This window comes from Varanus komodoensis, unplaced genomic scaffold (genome assembly GCF_004798865.1).
Source record: "Varanus komodoensis strain SLA01 unplaced genomic scaffold, ASM479886v1 scaffold1, whole genome shotgun sequence".
NCBI classification, from domain to species: Eukaryota; Metazoa; Chordata; class Lepidosauria; order Squamata; family Varanidae; genus Varanus; species Varanus komodoensis.
In genome coordinates, this window is record NW_025335268.1 from 38,988,413 (window position 1) to 39,005,786 (window position 17,374).

Here is a 17,374-nt window from a genome sequence, read left to right on the forward strand (position 1 = left end):
TGGGGCCGGAACTCCAAAGAATCCTTTGGCCTCCAGATGAATTGAGAAGGCCATAGGTTTGCTCTCCAGAATGAGAAGACTTCTATGTTTTTCCTTTTCTCCTCCCTGCCTCTTAAAATCTTGCCCATCTTCTGTCATTTCTTTTCCCCCTTTCCTTTTACCCGTGTCATGTACCCTATCACCAACCCAATGGCCAGTTTCTTTCATGCCTTCCTCCCGAGTCCCTTCTTTAATTTCTTCCATTGTAGTCCCAGAGGAGGTGAAACTTTTTCCGTCTTCTTCCAAGCCCTTGCTGCTCTTTCCCCTTTCCTCTTCCCTCAGACTTCTTAGTTCCACCATTTCCACCTCCCTGGGTTAAATAACCAAGTTTATTTGATGGATTTATTTGCAATATACACAAAGAGGGTCTGGATATAAATTTGGATTCAGTCCATTGTGATTTTTTTTACTACCTTGTAATCCCCTTTGGAATCTGAAAGACAGGGTAGAGAGTTTTTAAAATTAACAGTAAATAATATCAAGAACACATGTAACTGTTTCAGCGCTAGTGACTTTGACAATGAAACCAAAGAAGTAAAAGTCTGTTTAATCTTGTGCTTGTACCTTGAAGCTGGAGCATCCCCTTTTTCAGGTAAAGAACAGTGATCCCTTTTCCATGTTTCCATGTTCATGGAACAGCCCAGTGATCAGGTCTTGAGCTAACCTTACCTATTCCAGTCTTAGAAATGCTGAGTCTTTAATTAGCACATGTAAGACCATTTCAAATGAAACATTTCATTTTATCTAAGATGTTCCTGCAAGGAAAAATACAAATGCCTTTTTAAAAATCAGCCCTGTACATATTTGCTTCTTGTTCCAAGCCAAACAACAAACAACTGAAAAAGCATATTTATATTCAGACTGAACCCTTCTGAGAATGGAATAATGACCACCTAATCCAACACATGCATACTATGCAAGGGAAAATCACCAAAAAATATCAAGAAAGGATATGCTTCAATTCAGTTCAGAGAATGTGGAAATTGAAGTGAGAAAAACCATTTAAATGTCACTGCATCGGTGCCCTTAGAATAATCCGCAACCCACCTCAATACCACTCCCATCAAATGTTCCTGTTCTGATTTCTTAAACCTGTTGCCATTATTTGCCCTTTGAAAGTGCCTGGATATAAGTAGCTGGAGAAACACCAATAACAGGTAGGGTATCTAAACTATGCATAGATTAACAGGCTGCAGCCTTCTCACAATTGATGCCTTGGCCATGATCACAACTTTAATAGCTTGCTGGAAGCCGCATGTGAAACACATACGGACGTACATGTTACGAGAGTTGTGGCAATATTTCATAAATGGGCCCGTGTACAGTCCACATGCCCAAGCATTTCCCATGCACTTATGGCTGCACACGAGCTTAAGCATCTATGCAGAGTGAGATGCTGCATGTTTGAAGGCATCCTATATAAACAGTCAAGGAAAATAAACATCTTTTGGACTACTTTCAATCACCAGATATAGTCAAAGGTCTCTGCCCAGTTGCTCCATGTTTATATCACCACCATGATGTCGTCCAGAGGTTTTCGTGTCAAGTCCGGCACAGTCGCATCCTTAGTGGGATACCCAATGGGCAACAGCAGGAGAAGCTTTTCATTCGCTGGGCGTCTGAGCAGCAGTCTTAGGCGTCGGCCGCAGTTCAGGGGTGTAGAGGTCACTGTCACCAGGCCCACATTCTAAAACAAAACAGAGATGAGAAATCCTGAATTACTCTTGAACAACTGTAAGAATAATGCATTCTTCACTCTCCCTGCTAATCGCTGTGAACCTCCTGGGTACCTATCTGCTCCAAGTTCTCATCAGAATTTCTATCATTAGAACATGGAAAACATATACATGTTTAAATATATTGACATAATCTTGAATACCAACACATACTTATATAATTTAAATATTAAAATTAACCTAATGCATGTCACCAATGCAAATCAACATAAATCCACATAAGCAACACTGTTCATTTCCATGGATGTCCCAAATTACACCTGATACTGTTTGTGCTCATTAGATTCCTGAGCCACAAGAATTCATCATACTTTTGAACTCATTTTGCTCAGAAAGCTCTGGCACTAGAGTTCAGGTCCACCCGACTTAAAGCACGATCATTTTTCCTTGATGTGAAATGGGATAATCTCTTTTCAATCAGCAAACATTTCTGGGCTTTAGAAGGTATTAATTATGTTTGCATTTCAGTTCAATGGTTTTAAAAGGTTAATGGACAAATTTATGGGAAATGCAGCTATCAATCACTACTAATCGTAGTGGCAATATATTATGGCCAGTCGCACAGGCAAGTTACAGTTCCTGGGGAACATGAGCAGAAGGGGTTTTGCATTCCTGTGCAGTTGTGGGTTTTCCACAGGCATTCGCTTGGCTGGGATGCAAGCAGATGGCTAAATTAGGTCTTTGTACTAATGTTCCTCAGTCTTGTTCTGATGTCATTGTATCAAGTTTAGTTATTCTAAGTTTAACTAGCCTATTTTCCATTGATGTTCCATGTACTATGATTATGACCTTAATAATATCACACAATACATGATGATCTGGAGTACACCATTGAAAGACAGTGTGGTGTAGTGGTTAGAGTGTTTGGACTGAGACTTGGGAGATCTGGGTTCTACTCCCTACTCAGCTATGGGGGCCACTGGTGACTTTTGGTCAGTCACAGACTTGCGTCTAATACACCTTATAGGTTTTTTTGTGAGGATAAAATGGGTGGAAGGAAGATCATGTAAGTCACATTTAGTTCCTTGGAGGCAAAAAGGTGGGATGTAAATGTGATAATTAAAAAGTAATAATAAAATAAACAAAACTATGCCTGTTTCCAGAGAGGTTGCCTGCTGGTCTGTTGCAGCAAAAGCAGCAAAGTCTCTCATGGCATCTTAAGGGCAAACAGGTTTATTATGGGATAAGCTTCTGATGAAGTGGACTTTTGTCCACAGAAGTTTATAGAACAATAACTCTGTTCATCTCTAAAGTGCTGTTTTCACTTTATGATGTCCCTTTGCTATGATTTGCCTTTATGCAAGAGGTCATAACACGAAGCCACCATTAAGAAGTTACAGGGTCAGCGTGCCTTCATGGCTGCAGGTGCAGGGAACCAGCGCACCGTCCTGCATGCCAGTTCTTCTAGGAAGCGCCACTGAGTTCCCAGCACCCAGAAACGAGCATTTCCACTCATTTCCGGGGTCCCTTTGACATAGCGCTAACTCTCCATGGCACCTGCAGTGGGTACTGCTGGTGCAACGGAACGGACAAGAGCACCGCGACAGCAGGGGATACTGGCCCAGGTTTTAGCATTCTTAACATCTATTTATTTATTATTTATTTATTTAAAACATTTCTATGCCGCCCCATCGCAATAAGCCTCGGGGCGGCTCACAACATCAATAAATAAACCATACAATAAAACCCCAATACAATAAAACCCCAGTGCCATAAAACCTCAATAAAACTTCAGTGCATTCGTGGCTAAAAATTAAAAAAAAAAACCTAGTTAAATAAATAATGTCTAGCTTCCCCCAAAGGTTTGTTGAAGGCAGAATTGCCCACCTGACCTACTCAGAGGAAGATACAAATACAGCTTAGAATGCACTTAGCCTTAGCCCTTCCCCACAGGAGACGTTTGTTTATTTATTTATTTATTTAAAACTTTTATATGCTCTCCTTTATATATAACATCTCAGGACGGCTTACAACAATTAAAATCAAAATCCAATAAAACAATCAATATAATAAAATGATATATAACCAATAAAAATAAATCAAATCAAAAGTGACTGTTAAAATCATTAAAATACTAATTTTTAAAATAACTTTATCATGTGTTTATTGTGTGCCTGTGGGAATTGAGTGGGCCCTTCATCATTCTCTGGGGCCTCTCCCACACCTCCTCTGCAGCTTCATTTTAGATTGAGGACAAGGAGGTATTGACTTTTAAAGGCAGCACAAGGAGGAATAAAGGCTTGTGTAGTTCAGCAGCACCCCCTGAGTCTCTGCAAGGCAGAGAAAGCGAAACCCAGGGCAAAAATAGATATAAACAATGCTCTCACTCCACCGTAAGGAAAACAAATGACACCTCCATGTATACCCAGGCTAAATCCCTCCGGCAAGAAACACTTCTTCAAGGAGCAGGGGCAATTTGGAGAAAACCAGCTTGGTCCCAACAAAGGGTTTAGGTAAATGCTTGAAGTGGTAATTCTAAACAGACTTAGTCTAGACTGAATTTTCTCTAGACTGTGCTCAGAGGACTTAAGTTAACTCACCACAGTATGGCTGCCTGCATATTCTAGAGACATTCAAAAAGAAACTGGACAGCCATCTGAGAGGGATGGTATAATGTGGTGTCCTGCAACAGCAGGAGGTTGGACTTGATGGTCTTCATGGCCTCTTCCAACTCTACTATTCTATGATTCTATATCCTGTTGATCTACGTGGTAGTTCTTGAACAGGTGCTTCTCCGTGTGCTCATCTGAAGGTTCTCCTCTCCCACCTGCATTTCTACTCTAGTAGGCTTGGGTGAATGCAGGGGAAAGATGCCCACCTTCCCCATCTCACCCAGGTAAAAGCTGGTGCTGGTTCCCTAGAGGTCACCGCCTGGAACACTGTGCACGTTTCACCCCGGTCTTGCTCTTACCCACATTGCAGGCATACCTGTAGTGCAGCAAGGAGAATGCCGCAGGCAATAGAAACACTGATCTCATTGTAGTAGTGGGTTTTCTTTTTCCTGTCTGGAAGGATTCCATGCACCTGCTTGAAAATCAGGATCAGGTAGGGAGCCGTATCCAAGTATTCTTTGATCCAGTTTGTTCTACAACAGGATTATTTTTTAAAGGTTATACAAGCTAAAGCCTCAGACGGAGCATAAAAATTCTGAAAATATTAACTGCCCATCTCATTTAAAAACAAACACATAATCAAAAATAGTTTCAAATCTTTCTACAAAATCATTCTATGAAAAGCTGCCAGGAGAGAGCAAGTATCCGTTTTCTAGAGTGGAGGAGGAATGAAGTTGTGGTCAGAGACTTGGTCTGCCCACACACAGGCTATATTTTGCTTTTGTTGCTTTTATTATTTTTGGCTTGACAGGGGGTCTAGACAGACTGAAAAGTCTATACCCCTCCAATAAAAATAGATTCCTAAATGGAGATAAATTCATTGTACTTGAACAGTGGACACTTCTGATATTTGAAAGTGTTCTCTTGGGCTTCCCATGTAGACTTTAGAAAACAGGAGCAACACAAAAGAAACTGAATATTTTCTAAACAGTAAAATAGATTCTTTAAAATAGGCTTTCAGAGTGTGGCAAACTTCTCAGCATTCATCACAGATATTGTATCATTTATTTAATTTGTATAAAGGCCCCCGTTAGCATCACGCTCTCTGGGTGGCCATTACAACAAATATGGCTAATCTCATTTGGAAACATTCAAGCTAAGCTTTTCAAAAATATCCTACATTTTAAACCAGAATCATCAATACCCTGGTATTTTATTTATTATGTTTGTTGTTTTTCTGACAATAGTCTCTTAAATAAATAGTCTTTTAAAATCTTGCATTTACTTACCTGGGACTAAACCCATTGAAAACAGAGTCACATACTTCCAAGTAAGTACACACTGGATAGATTGTGCTATAAGAGTGCTTACATATCTTAGAATAATAAAATGATGGAACAAAAGCTAGATAAATAAATTACATTAAATTAAAATAGAAATTCAGAGTAGCAGATAACCTTTTGAGTTGCAATCCTGAACCAATTTATATATGTGACCAATGCATGAAACCTCTGTGGACATCAGACCTGGATTCAAATTATACAGTGCTATACTCTTTTGGCCATCGCCAAGAACAGAGGTGGTGAACCTTTTTCAGCCTGAAGACTGAATTCAATTATGGAAAAGTTTTCAGGGGTTACATTCCAGAAGTGGGCACAGCAAATGGCAAAATGGGATGAGGACAAAGACAAAATGAGGGAGGTCAAAACAGAAAAAGAAAGAAAGAAAGAAAGAAAGAAAGAAAGAAAGAAAGAAAGAAAGAGCGAGCCTATTTTCTCTTACTGGCATGGAACCATGGTGTAACTACCAAAATGCACAAAATGCCAATCTTTCATGATTGATTAGACTGCATGTTTATATGGAATGGAATCGTGATGCAAGAATGGAAGGGCACCCATGTTATAACTTTGTATTAAGCCCCCCAAAATGAATCTTAAGTTTTGTGTTTCAGATTTTGAGACTTAAAACCAACACTTTGAATTGCACTTGGATTCATTAATTTATGTAGTACATTTCCTTATTGTCTAACAGGCCAAGCTATCTGGGCATTTCACAGTTCAATGAAATATAATATAAAATTAATATTAAGATATTAAAACAGTTGGAATGCAAGTAAAAAACATGAGCAATAGAAGTCCTGATTTTAGAAAAGTTTCATCACAGGACTTCAGACTTCTGGGAGTACAGCAAAGTCTTAGTCTGGTGCTGAAAAAAGGGTGGGGGGAGCAATGTTGGTGCTAGGGGAACCTCAGGGAACAGAAAATTCTGCTTTCAACAGGCCACCACCAAGAGGACCCTCTCCCTTGTTGACTGCTGAATCTCCCCTGGAGGAGGTCTCAAAGGCCGATTAGAGTGTATGGGAAGGTTCATAATGGGAGAGGTGTTCTATCAGGTACTGAAGTCCCAAGCCTTGGGAGGCTTTAGAGATTAAAGCCAGCATTGTGAATGGAGGGGATATATGTATACTACCAGGGTGGATATAAGTATATTGCCCAAGATACATCTCACACATTTTGATCATGGACCTATTCAGAAAAAATAACCTTCTTTTAGCAATAGAAGTGGAGCAGTCAACATTGACAGTACCTCAGTCTTTTCACGTCATTAACCCATCTATCTCCCATTCTTTTCTTGTAGTTTATTTCCTCCTCCTCTTCAATGATCTCCCGGATCTTATGTTTCATTTCTTTATCTTGGACTATTACAAAGGTCCAAGGCTCAGTGTGTGCCCCACTGGGAGATGTTCCTTTAATCAGATAAAAAGAAAAATAAATGTTCACGTGAAAGAAAGCTGCTGTACTAAAAGAGATGGGAAATGAGCTTTAGACCTTTGAACATCCATGAGATCCCAGCCTACTTCCTAAAATGGGCTGATTGGATGGATGGATGGATGGATGGACAGATACTGAGAGCAAGAGGAAGCTGAGGCATTGACTTGTTGAATAATGATGCATAGCAGATGTGTAACTCAGGAACAGCCACAACAGATTTAGCGGCTTATTTCTTTTCATACTTAGGGTGAACATAAGATAGAGCTGGGTCTGTTGCAGGTTTCTGGATGATTTGCAGAAGATTGGTAATGATTTTCAGTTCTCATTTAATTAATTATAAATATTATTTAACTATAATTTGTTTATTATAGGTTTTGCTCAGGTTCCCATTTTTCTCACACTAAATTTATTCCATCCAAATTCTTCACTGGATCGTGTGCATTTTCATTCACATTTTTAAAAATCTGCACTTTTATATATATGTTTTTCAGGTATACGCATTTTTGGGCGCACTTTGCAAATGCCTGAATTTCCCTCAACTACATAAGTATTTTGATGGTGCATAATTTTGCAAAGAGATGCACTTTTACTTTTGTTTTGCCTGGTTTCTGACTGTTTAAAAAAATAATAATTGGGTAGCGTGCCTTGACACACAAACTGAACAAATTCCTCTCCGGTTCCTAGTGGTGACTGAATTAATCTAACAAGATGGTTACCCAACAGTTCAGTCATCCACAAGGAATCCATTCACACAACGCATTACCTGCTGTTTTAATCACGTTGTCAATTACTTCCATTGGAACCGGCTCATCACTTATAAACCTGACTGATCGTCTCTTATTGAGAAGCTCATAAAAATCCTTTGATCTCTTAACCATGTCTTCTTCAGAGTAACGCTCTGCTGAAAAGGGGATATGAGCAATGTTGTCCTCCAGTCCTTGCCATTCAGCATCATCTGAGGGGATGGAAAATAGAGGGGAAAGTTACACAATGTTTGTTGAGGGGATTACATAACTGAATGGGAAGCGAAAAATATTTGAGGTGGATTTGTTATCGGTGTGAAGCATTTTGGTCAATGTTTTCCCCACAGAAAACACAGCTCCTAGATCTTGAGGGTAACATTAAGCACTGCATTCAGTTGCAGTTTCCAGTAGCATGATTTTGAAACCTTGACTGGAAGAAGTCATTGCTACTACCGGTCCACCTAACTTGATTAGTGGGCCTAAGGAGAAATAAGCCACTTCTGGTAATGGTCTGAAACACAAGTCTCTTACCCTGTCCCACACCTTTTTCACAGTCTCATGGCTGCTGGACATGCTCTTGTTTCCCTCAGTTACTGGGTCTGTTTCTTTCCCTGTGCTCTCACTCCATGATTCCTGTAAGCCACATGTGATTCTTCAGCACAACACAACACCACTACCACTCTTTTTTATTCAGGCCTCTCCTGCATGCTTGTACCTTCAATCTCCTTTCTGACTCATTCCAACCATGGTCCTTCTCTGCCCAAGGGAAATTGGCGTAAGAACCATGGGAAATATACATTATAATGCCTATATTTTTCTGCCAATGCAAATGCAGCACTGGATCGAGACTGAGAGCAGACGTGTTTCCAAGAAGATACCATACTGCCTGTGCAATAACCTCTTCAGAAAACACCTTTCTCCGAATGCCAATGTTGGAAGAAGCATCTTATATGTTTATATATAGGAGGTCTGTGGTGACACCTCAACTCTTGAATACCCTTGGAAGAACAATATTATCATCATCAACTCTGGATTCTGTTTTGGTACCTAAACAAAATGATGAATTTAGTTCATATTAGTTTCAGATTGATCCATTGTTTGATAGTTTGCTTGGCTGACTATTTTGTCTTTCTTACAGCTGTAATTTTATTGCTGTCATGTTGTTTTTGTTTTTAAACATATTCTATGTATAACATCATGTGCATGAAGGAACAGTTTACAAAGTTTTATAATAAAAAAATAAAATACATGAAATACAGGAAGCACTGGCAGCTCAGTATGGAGTTCTCTCTTTGCCCTCCAAAATGTATAGAAAAACACTCTACAGCCAGATTCCATTACATTGTGCATTTCCTTCCCCCATCAGTGGTTGCGGAACATTGTTTCCCCTCTCATTTCACGCCCGATAGTCCTTTGCATTTATCATCATTGCTGGCTCTGCAGGAATGGATGAGTTGCGCAAATCAAGCAATGACTGAATGTGAGATTGTGCAAATGCCCCCCAAATTAGTCTATGGATGGTGGAGGAGGAGGAACTGAACCAGGGAAGTCGCACAGGCTTGGCACCTTACCAACATGTTTAGCTTGTGATCTTGTTAGTGCTTTTGGACAGGGCATGCTCACATGTTTTGTGAGCAAAACCAACATTCTTATGCATCCCAATGCAGGGCACCTGCTTTGCATAGAAAAGGGCCCAGATTCAACACCTGGCATCTCCAGGTAGAGGTGGAAAGTCTGCCTGATATCCTGGAAAGCTCCTGGCTGTCACTGCTAGCAAGCCGGGACAAGATGGACCAAAGGTAAGATTCAATATAAGGTGGTTTCCTCTGTTTCTCTTGAGGAGGAGGAAGGGAAGTACCCACTATTTTTTGAGGTAGACCTACTTTCTCATAATGTGCAGTTGTGCCCTGAGAATCCAAATTCAATACAATATTGTAGCTTTTCTGGAAATCTGTTAGAAATATAGATGTGTGACTGTGTGTGAGGTGACCAGTGTTTGTGGGCTATGACGATTATCCAGAATCCCAGCTTGGAAATATATGGAAAAAATACATGTTATTGGTTCTGTTTTTTAAATAAAGCCAATTGTGGTAGGCAGATTGCAATTCTGACCTTGGCTTCTTATACAATCAATGAGAGCTGGCTAGCTTTGTAAACACTCCTTCCAGTGCTGCTACAAAACTAGTAAAATATTAGAGTTAGACCTTCATTAATATGTAAGCTATTTAAAATCCATTTGGAAAAGGAGTGGCACACGTGTGATGGAAAACTAATACTAAAAGCTCTCATTAACAAGTCTGAAGTTCAAATTGTATTGATGCTGTTCTGACAATGAAAAAAGATCTCCACATATTCTGTTTTCGGCTGTATTATGGCTTGGGATAGCCACTGTCCAGCAGAGATATACAGCACAATTCAATCTATATTCACTTGGAAGTATGTCTCATTGCTGCCAGGTTAATCTGTGCACAGTTGCACCCTAACCATTCTGAAGCCAGTTGGATCAATGGTTTGCCCTGTAACGATACATATTCCTAGCTGGATCCAGCTGAAGTCAATGGGACTTATTCCAGGGTAGACACGAACCAGATTATGCCATCGAGAACACATTCTGTGTTGGATTGTGATTATTTTTATAACAGTATAACTGTGTTTGTACAGCAACCTGCATTGCAGAAGTTAATAAATAAATGCAGCCCATCATGTATAGAGCCAGTATCCCTCTGTCATGGAAGGATTAGAGGATATATCAGTTAGGAAACTAGCGAAGGACTTTTATATTGCTCTCCAACAAGAATAGGACAGCAACATACAACTCCTGAATCCATCCAGATACAAATTAGTGTAGCACCACTCGGGTCTTTTCTACACAAGGGTGATATCCAGTTCTAATCCATGATATCTACTTAGATCACAGAACTGAAATCCAAGCAATTCTTCCTTTCCTGCTTTTTGACCAAATAACCTCTAGGTAGCACTGCAACATAGCAGAATAGTGCAAATACACAAGTAACAAGAACATCTTTCAGTTTAACAATTTAATACTGCCTGCTCTAAAACAAAAACAAAACGTTTAGACACAAAAGCAATGCTGGATGGTCATGGCACTACCTAGAGAATCTTTAGAAATAAGCAGTAGGGAGGGAGGTGCGTGCGATATGCCTGCCTCATGTAGGAGATCTGCCCCCCACTTGACGAAACTATGCAACAGCTCCATCTATACAGCTCTGAATATCCGGTGCTGGAGCAGAAAAATTGGGGGTGGAGAATATCATTTCTAGGCTGCTCAGAGGCACGTGGTGACCCACTCTTGGAAACGCAAAATGGTCCAGATGGACTTTTAGTCTGATCCAGGCAATTCTTAGGTTCTTTCGATTATGAACTTTATTTAATGGCTGGCTGGGCAATGCTAGAAGTTGCAGGACCTTTTTCTTCCTAAACATGCATGGAATTGCAATCCTAAGGAGAGATATTATACTTGCTAAATAAATAGCCTATATGAAATGTTCTGATTAATAGTTTCATTTGCAAATTGTGACACTGTAAATGAGTCTTGAATTGCATTTTGATTTAGTTTCTGCTTTAGATTTGTCATCTTGTTTTGACTGGTAATTTTTTTCCATTCTTGACACTGATACAAGTTTTGATTAATACATTAAGAACAGAATTGCATGCATGCTTGGACAGAAAAAAATCCTACACTCCCAGCATTCTGTTGGTGGTGGTGGTGTTGTTACACTACATCTTGTTTTTGGCTCTTGTGGAGAGCCCAAGGCAGCTTCCATAGCTCCATTTTATCCTCACAACAACCTCCCTGTTAGGCTGAGAGTCTGTGACTGGCTCAAAGACACCCAGTGAGCTTCATGGCCAAGCAGGGGCTAGAACCCGATATCCCAGGTCCTTAGCCCAAGACTAACCACCATACCAACTAGCTCTCATTTTAGGATTTCTTCCTGCTCAAACATGCATAGGATTGTACCCTCAAACAATGAAAAGGAACAGATTACGTTTCTGTGAGTTTTCAACATCAAGTCCCATGTAGATTGCAGTATAGTGGCTCTGTCAGGATATAACTAAGATATATAGCAAATTCTGCCCTCTCCAGGAATGGACATACCTACTGAATCTATCTAAACTGGGGAAATCTCTGTAGATTAACTAGATATCACAAAGCTGGAAAATGAGGAGTGTTAAAATTGAACATATGTCCCAGGGATAAAGCTAACAGCTCTTCATAAAAGTGTCATAAAAAACAACAATAAAAAGTGTGCAATTTCAGAGGTAGGCTGGTGACCCTGCCAGCTCATCAATCTGGTGTCTACTAGAAGTTTTGGATTACGGCTCCCATCCGCTCCAGTTTAAACAGAGGCTTAAAACACCATAGTCAGAACACGATCTCCCATCTAGGCAGTTCATTGCTTTACTGTAAGAAAAGGTGCTCATTGTGGACAGATTCCTTTCATGCCAGAGCAAAATTAATACATTTAATACTGTAGTACTAAAGGTATGGTGATACAGATCATATTAGTTTGGTGACCAAACAGTGCCTTGACTGACTGCTGTTTAGGGTGCAACATGTCAAATAATTAGTGCCTTCAAATTATTTGTAGGGAAGCAGCTTGTGTCTATTTCTGTCCCAAGGAAAGTCCCTTTCTTGAAACAAAAAAAGAGAAAAAATATGTGTTAGAAACAGGAGGCCCAAGTTGACCAATAGCCATGACATTTAAAACATTAAAGCAGTATGTTCTGCAGCCTTACTTAGTAAACCATTGATTTGCTGATGGTGCTAATGAATGTTTTCTGAAGCTGCAGACAAAACCACAAAAACTTGGTAGCAGCTTTCACTTTTTCCAGTCTGTTATCTAACTCTATCAGGACCTTTACAGAATTTACTGAAGCAGTTCACTGGAGTCAAAGGAGGGGCCCACTGGATCAGAGGTATGTAATTTCCTGGGTATTTCACAAAATCTAAGTTCTTGCCTCATAGTCAACACACAGTGAGGATATTTCCAGAAGGCAGCTCCTGCAGCTACTTGTTCTTTTCCTCCCTAATGGAATTATTTTTCTAATTCAAAAAACAAAATCTGCACTCTTTTTAGTATTCTATTAACTAGGCAGGGCAGTTGGGATTTACATCTCAGACTCTGAACTATTGGAATAGCAAGACAAAACATCATACACCAGCCTTCCCCCGTGTGCTGCCCTCCAAAATGTTTGGGACTACATCTCCCATAATAACCAAAACACTGGCCATGCTGATCTAGGGCTAATATAGCCTAAACCAGGAGCCCTCAAAAGTTTTTGCCAGGGAGCCAGTTGAAAGGTGCCGGTGCCGGGCGCGGGCCGGAAAGGTGGTGCCGGCAGGGCGTATGGGCTGGCGCGGGAGGGGGGTGGGGCATGTGGGCACGTGCCGGCTGAGGCAGGGGGGCAGAGGGCATGCACGGGTGGGCGCGCACAGCAAGGGGAGGCGAGGCAAGGCGGGGGTGGGCTCCTGCCACGGTGCAGCGGCTTGCTTGCTTAGAGATGGTTTTCTCCGAGTAAGACCAAAACCATCTCCTCATGAGCAAGCCGCGAGCATGGAGCGTTGAAAACCTCTGAGTGGGCCGGATAAATGGCCATGGCGGGCTGGATCCGGTCCCCAGGCTGTAGTTTGAGGACCCATGGCCTAAAATATCTGGAGGGCAGCATGCTCCACACATGAGAGCCAGTGTGGTGTAGTGGTTAAGAGGATGGGACTGGGACTCAGGCGATCTGGGGTCTAGTCCCCGCTCAGCCATGGCGCCAACTGGGTGACTCTGGGCCAGTCACTGACTCTCAGCCCAACCTACCTCACAGGGTTGTCATTCTGGGGATAAGATGGAGGAGGAGAATGATGTAAGCTGCCTCGAGCCCTTTGTAGGAAAAAGGCAGGATATAAATCAATAAATAAATGCTGGGGAAGGCTGCCACACTTCCTCATTCTTTAGCTCTCAAAGGTATTCACAGACCGGAACTCTGAAGCTGGAAGAGGCAACATGGAAGCTGAAATTTGGCTCTCAAATGAGGTAACTTGACCTGGTTCTCGTGCAACAACCATTCAAAGTATGGGTTGAGTAGACACTGTCATTAAATCATGGGTTGTTGTTGATTCTTGGGCTGTTGTTATGTGCAAACCTATATTATGTTAACCATAGACAACCCAGACTTCACAAGCCAGTAATCTGTTTGAGCTGATTGTGGTTAACAACTCATAGTTATACTAGAGTGTAGGGTTTACACATATTAATAACTCACAATTCAACAGCAACCCATACTCAATCCTGGATTTAGTATGGGTTGTTTTGCGCATATAAGTCAGAGACAGCAACTCAGGTGGTGGATTTGGGGGCAATTTTCAAAGCAGCAGACTTGTGGACCTTCCAAGCCCCAGTCTCTGGCTTTCCACCCAGCCATCCCATTCTCTGACTGGTTTCCTCCATTTCAAAGTGAGCATCCACACATATTGCCTTCCTATTGCTCTTGTTGGAGAGGAAGAGGAGGTGGGGAGCCGGAAAGGGGCAGAAGAGAGAACCAATTCCTGATGTGGAAACAGAGGCAGCTATTGCCAGGTGTTAATTGTAAACTGAGGGACTGGTGAGCATCCAATCTTTTCTCTAAGGACAGTGTTGTTGTTGTTGTATTACAAACCTTTACATCCCACCCTTTATCCACTTGCAAGGAACCTAAGGCACTGTACATATTTCTCCTCTTCTCCATTTTTATCTTCACAACAACAATCTTCTGAGGTAGATTGGACTGAGAGTCTGTGACTGGCCCAAAGTCCCCCAGGGAGATTCATGGCTGGGTAGACTAGAACCTGAAGCTCCCAGGTCCCCAGTCCAGCACTCTAACCACTGTGCCACACTGCATCTCCACACCACAGTGTTTTAACTTGCCACCTGAAAGATCAAGAGGAGCAGGAATCGGGAAGGGGGGTATTTTTCACTTTCTGTGAAATCAATTAACTAGAATACGCACTTGATTGGAAAACACCCACTGCCTATCCTACATCACAGACTATGGACAGAAGGGCCCCTTCCTTCTGCCGATTCAGCAGAAGCTTCCTGCTGGTGGAACAGAAGCAGCACTGATCTTCATCAACTCTCTTCTGAAGCCCCCAAATCCCCCATCTGCTCAAGAGGATTGGGGAACCTTCCAGAAGAGTGGGGGAGCTGGCAACGGGAGCTGGGCAGAGGGAGGGAGAATCCATGAAGATCGCTGTCTCCCCTGGCGTGGTCCTGAGGGTACCTTCCAAGTGGGACTCTGCAGGGAGTGCTCCCCTGGAGCAAAGGCAGCCCAAAATGTTTTGTTCCTCCATCCCTGCTTCCGTGGTCAAAACCTGCCCAGCCTGGAGGTCAAAATCAACAAGGGCAAAAGGCCAACATCCTCAACTACACTTAAAGCCTGCAAGGTGGCCTGAGGGGAGGGGGGCAAGAGCAAGTCCCATTGGCATCTCCAGCTCTATCCATTTTGAGGTGACTTCCTCATGCTGCCTAAAGGTAGGACCATTCCTGATCTGGAGAAAAAGAAGCTGAATTCAGTCCATTAACGCACAATCCCACCCAGATCTTGTCTGCATGTACCTTCTGGTGCAAGGAAATTCCCCATTGCAAGCAGGTGTGACAATCTGTCTACCGTGAGCCATCCGCTGAGGTAGGCACAGAACAGAATATCTGTGTTGTCCATCCATGTTTTATACATCAACCCCTGTGCAGCACAATATGCTGCCAGAAAGATATTGCGCTGTGTTTTTGAGCCTCTGGAACTGCAATTGCAGGGATAGCATTTTCTCATGGAAGAATTCGCTTGGCTATTTTAATTTCCTTAGAGATAGAAGGTGCTTGAGAGGCAGAAATCTTGAACTTTAATCAAATACAGCATAAGAAGAAGGATTGTCATTATTTTGTTGATCGGAACTAAAGAGGGAGGAAATGCCACACAGTATGTTTTGTGCTTGTTTGTTCATTGCATGGCACATGTAACTAGCTCTTTTTACAAAGCATCGTCCCTCCGAAGATCATTCTAAGGCATATATTGAGGGCAACATCTTTAGTTAGGATTGTTTCAATCAATAGGCTGCAAGACCTTTAGAAAAACAAAAAAGTCATAGAAGAAAAACAGGAGGTATAATGTGAGACATCAGACATGTTCTGTGTTCATTACTGGACAATGTCTCTAGCTTGAAAATATTTTGCATTTTGAGTATTTTTTAAGGACATTGTATAGCATATGGAACTGCCACTCATCTAGAGTACTCATTTCTTATATTAGTCAAATATATTGGCATTTTTCAATATCTAATTCCCAACTCTTTGTGCTTTTTATTTGTACAAGAAAAGGAAAGCCTCATTTCTACCATGTTAGGTATACGTAGAAGCTAGAATATGGGCTCCATTTGCATATGCTTCCAAATCAATCTAATATAGCTTAGACTGCAATCCTATACCTAATCCTAATCCTGAACTCAATGGGACTTAGTTCTCAGTAAACATGCATAGGACTGGAATATTAATCTACCTCAAATGGCTCATGATTCACCATTGCTTCTTCTGTTAGCCAGACGCATCACCACCTAAAGATATCATAGGACTTCATAGGAGGCCCTACAGACCACAGAGATGGTGCCTTTGCCACTTTGTTCTTTTCGTTCTAGAGCCCTTCAGGAGAACCATGTTAAATCAAATGTACACTAACAGGACGTTTCTGCTGTCTTCCTCATCCACTTCATGAGATTACTGGAACTGCTTAGGAGACACGGATCACTCCCACCCTCTAAATCGCTGAGCCTCGGTTTAAAGCAGACTTTCCCTCCCTGGTACCCTCCAGATGTTTTGGTCTACAACTTCCATCACAACTATTGGTCAGGAACAATGGGAGGGCAGCAGGCTGGAGTAGCCTGGTTTAAAAGACCACATACTCCTCGTTCAGTCCAGTTCAGAAGGCCTTTGGCATTCAAGTGCTGAACCGTCCCCTGCTTTTTTGCATACCTTCTGCCTCTGTGTGAAGGTCAGTGCTATCTTTCAAGTCTTCATCCACCCATGGGCGAACCTCTGCCTTCTTGTTGACCTTGTTCTGCTCTGTCTTGGTGCTTTTCTTGCTGCCTTTCAGTATTATTCCAATCAAGACGCAGATTATTGCTATGAGCAGTGGAGTTAGAGAGAAGGCCATAGTTGCAGGGCTTCGGGTACTATAAACACGTCCCTTTAAAATTGCTGCTCATGGGATTGTGACTGAAAAGCACAGAAGGGGCAGAGTAGTGCACGTAATGAAAAAGACCTTCAAACATTGAGTGTGCTTGGCTTCCTGCCAACGGGAACCTTTTGCACTTGATCTTCAACCTCCAGCTATTTCTGGATCCCTTCCAAAGACTAGGTCTGTTTATTTTAACCCTGAATTCATCAAACCTTAGCAAAATTGATAAAAGCAAAACCAAGTCAACCAAAGTAAGTTAAGCACACTAATATCAACAATTTCTTTTATTTATGATAAGATTTATACATCAGTCCAGACCAAAA

General features: G+C 41.6%; 1 protein-coding gene across 2 annotated transcripts; it reads right to left on the reverse strand.

Annotated features, from left to right (window-relative positions):
- Positions 1 to 827: 827 nt before the first annotated feature.
- On the reverse strand, positions 828 to 17,080 carry IYD (iodotyrosine deiodinase). 2 transcript variants are annotated; one of them, XM_044448829.1, is made up of 5 exons: positions 16,847 to 17,080; positions 7,862 to 8,053; positions 6,914 to 7,073; positions 4,704 to 4,860; positions 828 to 1,726 (listed from the first exon to the last, which is right to left on the reverse strand). In XM_044448829.1, the coding sequence occupies exons 1-5, from the start codon at positions 17,025 to 17,027 to the stop codon at positions 1,544 to 1,546; spliced, it is 873 nt and encodes a 290-aa protein (XP_044304764.1). In that variant the 5' UTR covers positions 17,028 to 17,080; the 3' UTR covers positions 828 to 1,543. The 2 variants fall into 2 exon arrangements, with proteins under 2 accessions (XP_044304764.1, XP_044304771.1); XM_044448836.1 differs by lacking the exon at positions 16,847 to 17,080 and having other exon boundaries at positions 7,921 to 8,053.
- Positions 17,081 to 17,374: the final 294 nt, after the last annotated feature.

Excerpts from the sequence above, each read along its gene's own strand:
- IYD (XM_044448829.1), bottom strand. The coding sequence starts at position 17,027 with ATGGCCTTCTCTCTAACTCCACTGCTCATAGCAATAATCTGCGTCTTG. Across the intron at positions 7,074-7,861 it reads CAACGTGATTAAAACAGCAG|GAACATCTCCCAGTGGGGCA; the intron begins GTAATGCGTTGT and ends ATCTGATTAAAG. Across the intron at positions 1,727-4,703 it reads TTCTCCTTGCTGCACTACAG|AATGTGGGCCTGGTGACAGT; the intron begins GTATGCCTGCAA and ends GTTTTGTTTTAG.